The sequence below is a fragment of the Coregonus clupeaformis genome, unplaced genomic scaffold (assembly GCF_020615455.1).
Source record: "Coregonus clupeaformis isolate EN_2021a unplaced genomic scaffold, ASM2061545v1 scaf0443, whole genome shotgun sequence".
NCBI lineage: Eukaryota > Metazoa > Chordata > Actinopteri > Salmoniformes > Salmonidae > Coregonus > Coregonus clupeaformis.
The window spans coordinates 291,181-300,430 of record NW_025533898.1 but is presented as its reverse complement, the minus strand read 5'-3'; the positions used below and the strand labels follow the sequence as shown (position 1 = coordinate 300,430).

The window sequence follows — 9,250 nt, the reverse complement described above, 5'->3', positions numbered from 1 at the left end:
ATTGACTGTGTCCATAAAATATATATAGTATGTATAAGCTGGAAGTAGAGTTCTCAGCATTGTTGTTCACTAGTTTACTCCAATTAGGGAAGGTGTGGTGAGGTTGGAAAGTAATAAAGGGAAATATATATTTTTTAAAGGATATGTATATATATGTATGTAGATATATTTATATGTATGTATGTATGTGTGTATATATATATATATATATATATATATATATATATATATATATATATATATATATTTGCGAGAGAAAAAAACATATGGGTGATTGGAAGTGATGCAGACAATTAAATTGATGGAAGTTACAATCTATCTGCATTATTAAAGCTGATCTACCCCCTAAAAAATATATAAAAAAATAGAAATTTACAAATACATGTTTGTCATTGAACAACCTCATTAGATAGTGAAAAAACACACCAATCTCTTTCAGAATTTCTTTAAACAATAAAATCTAATTTACCAACATTTCTGAAAATGGATATATAGCGTTTTGGAATGAAACTGTTCAATTTATTCCGGCTGTTTTCCGCAAGTATACTGAGTAGATGAAGTAACACAATTGAATGTGTTGAATTTATGAACAGATCATAATGGTAATCTACATTTCAAAAAATATGACTGTTACTGCCCATTTTTTCAAATGGATAGATTTATAGAAAATCATCAAATGTAAGTGATTGAGAGAGCATTTTAGTTAGGTAAAATAATAACATAACAAATACAATATTTAGCCTACAAATCCTTGCCAATTATATATTAAAAATATATTAAAAACATTGCCAATTTCAGTAAACAAACCAAAATGTAATTGAAAATGGATATCTGAAAACACATCCAGTGAATTTCCAGAGAATCACAAGCTGTCTGATTTGTCAGTCTATACCTGTCAAACACACTGCCCTTCATAAACCACAACCTTTACTGAACAATTAATTTCCCTTAAATTCCTTAGTGACTTGATGTCTCTTGTTACATAGTTGTTGCAAGCCCTGTACCCACCTACTTAACAAAACAATTAGATACACTTTCATTCCAAGGAATAGTGGTGACGTAGTCAATCATGCTTAATCCAACTGTATAAGAAGCTCGAGGACACAAAAGGGGGTATTTTACATGTCGCCTCACACTCGGAAAAACGCACTTTAACCTCCCAGGACGCATCGCCAGACTATCTCTCGCCATGTCTTTTGTAGCCAGTCGCAATAGTAGCCGTAGCTACAGCTCACGTAGCGGTGTCGGTTCGAGTGGCCTCAGTTCTACCGGTGGGATGCAGTTTTCCAACGGTTTGGGAAGCGGTAGGTCCCGTATGAGCGTGTCATCTCTTGGGAGCAGTCGCGCGCCGAGTGTATACGGAGGTGCGGGGGGATACGGCACCGGTATCTCTCAATCCTCTTTCTCTATGGACTGGCCAGGCCAGATCACTATCAGCGCCAACGAGAAGCATACCATGCAGAATCTGAACGACCGTTTGGCCACCTACCTGGAAAAGGTAAGGAAGTGTGACGGGGATGTGGACGGAGATTAAGCTATGAGCAAATTATCTTTAATCATTGTTATCAAGCATTTTTGTTTTAAAAAACCCTTTTATCAATACTATCCACAATGTTCAATTAAATGTGATAATACAGTAGGCTACAGTAAATTGACCCCATACATTTATACATTTTTGTTTTAAACAACCCCTTTCATGAATATGATCCACAATGTTAAATTAAATGTGATAATGCAGTAGTCTACAGTAAATTGACCCCATAAATAAATATATATATATACAGTGGGGGAAAAAAGTATTTAGTCAGCCACCAATTGTGCAAGTTCTCCCACTTACAAAGATGAGAGAGGCCTGTAATTTTCATCATAGGTACACGTCAACTATGACAGACAAAATGAGAAAAAAAAATCCAGAAAATCACATTGTAGGATTTTTAATGAATTTATTTGCAAATTATGGTGGAAAATAAGTATTTGGTCAATAACAAAAGTTTCTCAATACTTTGTTATATACCCTTTGTTGGCAATGACACAGGTCAAATGTTTTCTGTAAGTCTTCACAAGGTTTTCACACACTGTTGCTGGTATTTTGGCCCATTCCTCCATGCAGATCTCCTCTAGAGCAGTGATGTTTTGGGGCTGTCGCTGGGCAACACAGACTTTCAACTCCCTCCAAAGATTTTCTATGGGGTTGAGATCTGGAGACTGGCTAGGCCACTCCAGGACCTTGAAATGCTTCTTACGAAGCCACTCCTTCGTTGCCCGGGCGGTGTGTTTGGGATCATTGTCATGCTGAAAGACCCAGCCACGTTTCATCTTCAATACCCTTGCTGATGGAAGGAGGTTTTCACTCTAAATCTCACGATACATGGCCCCATTCATTCTTTCCTTTACACGGATCAGTCGTCCTGGTCCCTTTGAAGAAAAACTGCCCCAAAGCATGAAGTTTCCACCCCCATGCTTCACAGTAGGTATGGTGTTCTTTGGATGCAACTCAGCATTCTTTGTCCTCCAAACACGACGAGTTGAGTTTTTACCAAAAAGTTATATTTTGGTTTCATCTGACCATATGACATTCTCCCAATCCTCTTCTGGATCATCCAAATGCACTCTAGCAAACTTCAGACGAGCCTGGACATGTACTGGCTTAAGCAGGGGGACACGTCTGGCACTGCAGGATTTGACTCCCTGGCGGCGTAGTGTGTTACTGATGGTAGGCTTTGTTACTTTGGTCCCAGCTCTCTGCAGGTCATTCACTAGGTCCCCCCGTGTGGTTCTGGGATTTTTGCTCACCGTTCTTGTGATCATTTTGACCCCACGGGGTGAGATCTTGCGTGGAGCCCCAGATCAAGGGAGATTATCAGTGGTCTTGTATGTCTTCCATTTCCTAATAATTGCTCCCACAGTTGATTTCTTCAAACCAAGCTGCTTACCTATTGCAGATTCAGTCTTCCCAGCCTGGTGCAGGTCTATAATTTTGTTTCTGGTGTCCTTTGACAGCTCTTTGGTCTTGGCCATAGTGGAGTTTGGAATGTGACTGTTTGAGGTTGTGGACAGGTGTATTTTATACTGATAACAAGTTCAAACAGGTGCCATTAATACAGGTAACGAGTGGAGGACAGAGGAGCCTCTTAAAGAAGAAGTTACAGGTCTGTGAGAGCCAGAAATCTTGCTTGTTTGTAGGTGACCAAATACTTATTTTCGACCATAATTTGCAAATAAATTCATTAAAAATCCTACAATGTGATTTTCTGGATTTTTTTTCCTCAATTTGTCTGTCATAGTTGACGTGCACCTATGATGAAAATCACAGGCCTCTCTCATCTTTTTAAGTGGGAGAACTTGCACAATTGGTGGCTGACTAAATACTTTTTTCCCCCACTGTATATATATATAAACACTTTTACTTAACTTTTAACTTTTTAAAAACGATTTATTCCATCATTAACTTTTCTAATTGTAAAATTGCTATTGAGAAGAAACAGTAACCTATAGTTTGCCTGTATAGCTCCAAGGAGAAGTCTCATTATTATTAAAAGACACACCTGTTATAAACGCATTCCTAAATACATAATCAGGACCAGTGGTGGAAAAACTACCCAATTTTCATCCTTGAGTAAAAGTAAAGATACCTTAATAAAAAATGACTCAAGTAAAAGTGAAGGTCACGGAGTAAAATACTACCTGAGTAAAAGTCCAAAAGTCTTTGGTTTTAAATATACTTAAGTATCAAAAAAGTAAATGTAATTGCTCAAAAATACTTAAGTATCAAAAGTAAAAGTATAAATAATTTCACATTCCTTATATTAAACAACCCAGACGGCACAATTATTTATTAAAATTTTTATGCGGATTGCCAGGGGCACACTCCAACACTGACATAATTTACAAGCAAAGCGTTTGTGTAGGGACGACCCTTGATAAGAGTGTGAATTGGACTATTTTCCTGTCCTGCTAAGCATTCAAAGTGTAATGAGTGCTTTTGGGTGTCAGGGAAAATGTATGGAGTAAAAAGTACATACATTTTTTTAGGAATGTAGTGGAGTAAAAATAACAGTTGTCAAAAATATAAATAGTAAAGTGAAGTACAGATACCCAAAAAACCTACTTAAGAAGTACTTTAATGTATTTTTACTGAAGTACTTTACACCACTGATGAGGACAATGACAGCAGGATTTGATCATTTATTTTAAATTCCATTATGTTGGGGATTATGTTATGGGAGTGCACTGATTCACATAACGTGATGGGATGAGCCCCAAATGGCACCCATAGGTCCTATTTCGGAAAGACACATGAACTGAACTGATTCCCTCCACTCCCTGTGTACACAGGTGCACTCTCTAGAGGCAGCCAATAGCAAGTTGGAGCTGCAGATCAAAGAGCTCTATGAGATGAGATCACCGACTCACAAGAAGGACCTCAGTGGGTTCTATGCCACCATCGCAGACATCCGCAACAAGGTACTTCTGGGAAATGTAGTTTTAATGTAGCTACCCACTGGGCACACACTGGTTGAATCAACATTGTTTCCAAATTTTAGCAAATGTATATATATAAAAAAAACGTAAATATCACATTTACATAAGTATTCAGACCCTTTACTCAGTACTTTGTTGAAGCACTTTTGGCAGCGATTACAGCCTCAGTCTTCTTGGGTATGACGCTACAAGCTTGGCACACCTGAATATAGGGAGTTTCTCCCACTCCTCGCTGCAGATCCTCATAAGATCTGTCAGGTTGAATGGGGAGCGTTGCTGCACAGCTATTTTCAGGTCTCTCCAGAGATGTTCGATCGGGTTCAAGTCCGGGCTCTGGCTGGGCCACTCAAGGACATTCTGAGACTTGTCCCGAAGCCAGTCCTGCATTGTCTTGGCTGTGTGCTTAGGGTCGTTGTCCTGTTGGAAGGTGAACCTTCGACCCAGTCTGAGGTCCTGAGCAGGTTTTCATCAAGGATCTCTCTGTACTTTGCTCCGTTCATCTTTGCCTCGATCCTGACTAGTCTCCCAGTCCTTGCCGCTGAAAAACATCCCCACAGCATGATGCTGCCACCACCATGCTTTAACGTAGGGATGGTGCCAGGTTTCCTCCAGACGTGACGCTTGGCATTCAGGCCAAAGAGTTCAATCTTGGGTTCATCAGACCAGAGAATCTTGTTTCTCATGGTCTGAGTGTCTTTACGTGCCTTTTGGCAAACTCCAAGCGGGCTGTCATGTGGCTTTTACTGAGGAGTGGCTTCCGTCTGGCCACTGTACCATAAAGGCCTGGTTGGTGGAGTGCTGCAGAGATGGTTGTCCTTCTGGAAGGTTCTCCCATCTCCACAGAGGAACTCTAAAGCTCTGTCAGAGTGACCATCGGGTTCTTGGTCACCTCCCTGACCAAGGCCCTTCTCCCCCGATTGCTCAGTTTGGCCAGGTGGTCAGCTCTAGGAAGAGTCTTCGTGTTTACAAACTTATTCCACTTAAGAATGATGGAGGCCACTCTGTTCTTGGGGACCTTCAATGCTGCAGACATCTTTTGATACCCTTCCCCAGATTTTTGCCTCAACACAATCCTGTCTCAGAGCTCTATGGACAATTTCTTCGACATCAGGGCTTGGTTTTTGCTCTGACATGCACTGTCAACTGTGGAACCTCATATATAGACAGGTGTGGGCCTTTCCAAATCATGTCCAATCAATTATTTTACCACAGGTGGACTCCAATCAAGTTGTAGAAACATTTCAAGGAAGATCAATGGAAACAGAATACACCTGAGCTCAATTTCGAGTCTCATAGCAAAGGGTCTGAATACTTATGCAAATAAGGTATTTCTGTATTTGTTTTTAATAGATGTGCAAAAATGTAAAAAATCCTGTTTTAGCTTTGTAATTATGGGGTATTGTGTGTAGATTGCGAAGGATTTTTTATTTATTAAATCCATTTTAGAATAAGGCTGTAACATAACAAAATGTGAAAAAAGTCAAGGGGTCTGAATACTTTCCTAGATTAGAGGAGTAATTCCTATTGTCTCAGTATTTATCTTGTTGATCGTTGAAAAACTGTGCCTTGTTGTATATGAATGAACAATAGATATGACCCAGATCTGCTGATCTAAACACATTATATCCCATACATAGTTGACACTGTTATTACATTCCATTGACTGTGGCTGTCCTCCTGTTCCTAGATCCATGCCAGGTCTATGGAGAACTCTCAGATGATCCTGTGTGTGGATAAAGCCAGACTTGCAGCTGATGACTTCAAGATGAAGTAGGTGCACTTCCTCTCTGTACTGTACACAGCTTCTGTGAGTGTACTGTTTCTGTTTGTAGCTCTTGGCCTATAGGTTTGAGATTGAGTACATCCAATCCTCCCAGATCTACAGAAATGCTTATGGGGGTAGGCAGGGGCTATGGATCAGTATACTGTTGGGCAATTTGTATCTTGGTTTGTTGTGAGAAGGAACTAATCAAGCTCTCTCCTCTCCTCAACCCGTATAGGTTAGAGAAGGAGGCTAAAATGCGTATGATGACGGAAGGGGATGTGGCTCGTCTGAGAGGAGTCCTAGACAGCTTTACGCATGCCAGAGGAGACCTTGAGATGCAGATTGATGGGCTGAAGGAGGAGCTGGTCTACCTCAGGAAGAACCATGAGGAGGTAACCTCCTCAATTCTCCTCACACACTCAAGTCTTAACGCTTGTGCTGTTGGCTGAAGTGTCAATGTGCCAGGACAGCCACGTGTTTTTTTCATTTGGACACCCTGGCTCCCCCTTTAGTTTTTGCAATGTTTTTGCACTTGAATGTATTTATTAATTCTCAGTGGGTTTGAGACCTTTCCATGTTTGGCCACAAGGGGGCAAAACTCACCCACAACAAATCTAGGGCAACTTCACTGTTATTAGTACTCAAATATACAGTAACTCATTGTTTTCACATACTTTTAGCCTTCCCTGTATATAAGTAAACTACAAATCCCAGGTATTATGACACAATTTGTCCCCCTTTTCCTGTTGTTAGGAGATGCATTTGATGCGGACACAGCAGTGTGGTGCTGTTTATGTGGAGATGGACTGTTCTTCCTCAGTGGACATGAGCAAGGTGCTGGAGGAGATGAGGACCCAGTATGAGGGCATGGTGGAGAAGAACCAGATCACCACCAGCCCCATAGCGGTGAAGACGTCTCAGTCTCAGGTGACCGACCTGAAGAGGACCTTCCAGAGCCTGGAGATTGAAATGCATGGCCTGCTCACTCAGGTATGATATCAAACCATCTTAGTGAATCAGCATCCCTTAACATATAGCATTTGTCTTTACCCTATCTCTGTTCCTAAAATATGGAATTCCTTTATGTCTTAAAGGAACATTACAGTCCAAAATCAACGTTTGTTAGATGTTTTCAGACCTCCACTGTGGTGTAATGTCAAGGTGTTCTAACTCCTTTATGCGCACCAATCTATCTCTACCCTTCTTCATCTCCCTGTTCATCAATTTCTACTACCCTCTCCTTTCTTCCTTCTCCATCTTCTTCATCCCTTACAAACATAAACACATTCCTAGAAGGGGTACCTGGAGCAGAGCATCACTGATATAAATGGCCGCTACGGCTCCCAGCTGAGCCAGCTGCAGGTTCATATCAACAGCATGGAGGAGGAGCTGCAGCAGCTCAATGTCAGCATCCAGCCGCAGGCCCCCGAGTACCAGATCCTCCTGGACATCAAGATCAGTCTGGAGATGGAGATCGCTGAGTACAGGAGGCTGCTGGATGGAGAGGGACTCAGGTGAGAGGGGATAATGGAGGGGCAGGAAAGAGAGGGAGGGGGAAGGGATGGGGGAGATGACAGCTGCTTATTGGAACCTCATTGCAAACTAGAAGATCAAGATGTGTGTTGGTGAGTTTAGCTGACCGGAAGTGTTCTTCCCCTGTGTATCTACCAGTAGGCATGTGGAGACCCGACAGGAGGTCAGGAAAGTGATCATGGTTGAGAAGGTCCAGGAAGTACAACATGTCCAGGAAGTGGTGGAAGGTGAGCAAGCAGGAGAATAATTAATCAAATGAATGAATCAGTGAAAGAATCAAGTGTTGTTACCCATCATACGCACAATTAATTAATTAATGAATTCCTGTTTTGTGTCTCTTTCCACAGAGTACAACCCACACATGCAGAAGCGTGTGAGGGTGATCGTGGAGGAGATGGTGGATGGGAAGGTGGTGTCCACCTCAGTTGATGAGAAGGTCCAGGATATAAACTGAGAAGGTCAGATAGTTCCGGAATCTGGTGAAGTGGTAATGGACCACACATACCCCTGCAAACGGGGGTTCAAGCCTCGTCTCTATATATATGTCATGGTCGCACACTGTAATATTTCCCTTTTGGCAGGATTGCATCAGCTGAATGATAACTGATGTAATTTACTCATGTTACCTTATACCTCTTACAGTGGGGAAAAAAAGTATTTAGTCAGCCACCAATTGTGCAAGTTCTCCCACTTAAAAAGATGAGAGAGGCCTGTAATTTTAATCATAGGTACACGTCAACTATGACAGACAAATTGAGAAGAAAGAAATCCAGAAAATCACAAATAAGTATTTGGTCACCTACAAACAAGCAAGTTTTCTGGCTCTCACAGAGCTGTAACTTCTTCTTTAAGAGGCTCCTCTGTCCTCCACTCGTTACCTGTATTAATGGCACCTGTTTGAACTGGTTATCAGTATAAAAGACACATGTCCACAACCTCAAACAGTCACACTCCAAACTCCACTATGGCCAAGACCAAAGAGCTGTCAAAGGACACCAGAAACAAAATTGTAGACCTGCACCAGGCTGGGAAGACTGAATCTGCAATAGGTAAGCAGCTTGGTTTGAAGAAATCAACTGTGGGAGCAATTATTAGGAAATGGAAGACATACAAGACCACTGATAATCTCCCTCGATCTGGGGCTCCACGCAAGATCTCACCCCGTGGGGTCAAAATGATCACAAGAACGGTGAGCAAAAATCCCAGAACCACACGGGGGGACCTAGTGAATGACCTGCAGAGAGCTGGGACCAAAGTAACAAAGCCTACCATCAGTAACACACTACGCCGCCAGGGACTCAAATCCTGCAGTGCCAGACGTGTCCCCCTGCTTAAGCCAGTACATGTCCAGGCCCGTCTGAAGTTTGCTAGAGTGCATTTGGATGATCCAGAAGAGGATTGGGAGAATGTCATATGGTCAGATGAAACCAAAATATAACTTTTTGGTAAAAACTCAACTCGTCGTGTTTG

The 9,250-nt window shown here is 41.6% G+C and overlaps 1 protein-coding gene across 1 annotated transcript; it reads left to right on the top strand.

Annotated features, from left to right (window-relative positions):
* Positions 1-767: 767 nt before the first annotated feature.
* Positions 768-8,421, top strand: LOC121532994 (keratin, type I cytoskeletal 13-like). Its single transcript, XM_045215449.1, has 8 exons — positions 768-1,498; positions 4,336-4,464; positions 6,170-6,252; positions 6,483-6,639; positions 7,001-7,237; positions 7,541-7,761; positions 7,919-8,007; positions 8,128-8,421. The coding sequence occupies exons 1-8, from the start codon at positions 1,190-1,192 to the stop codon at positions 8,232-8,234; spliced, it is 1,332 nt and encodes a 443-aa protein (XP_045071384.1). The 5' UTR covers positions 768-1,189; the 3' UTR covers positions 8,235-8,421.
* The last annotated feature ends 829 nt before the right edge of the window (positions 8,422-9,250 follow it).

Bases quoted from the DNA above. Each gene is read 5' to 3' on its own strand.
- LOC121532994 (XM_045215449.1), top strand. From the start codon at position 1,190: ATGTCTTTTGTAGCCAGTCGCAATAGTAGCCGTAGCTACAGCTCACGT. The intron at 6,253-6,482 runs GTAGGTGCACTT...CAACCCGTATAG, and splicing joins GCTGATGACTTCAAGATGAA to GTTAGAGAAGGAGGCTAAAA. The intron at 7,762-7,918 runs GTGAGAGGGGAT...TGTATCTACCAG, and splicing joins CTGGATGGAGAGGGACTCAG to TAGGCATGTGGAGACCCGAC.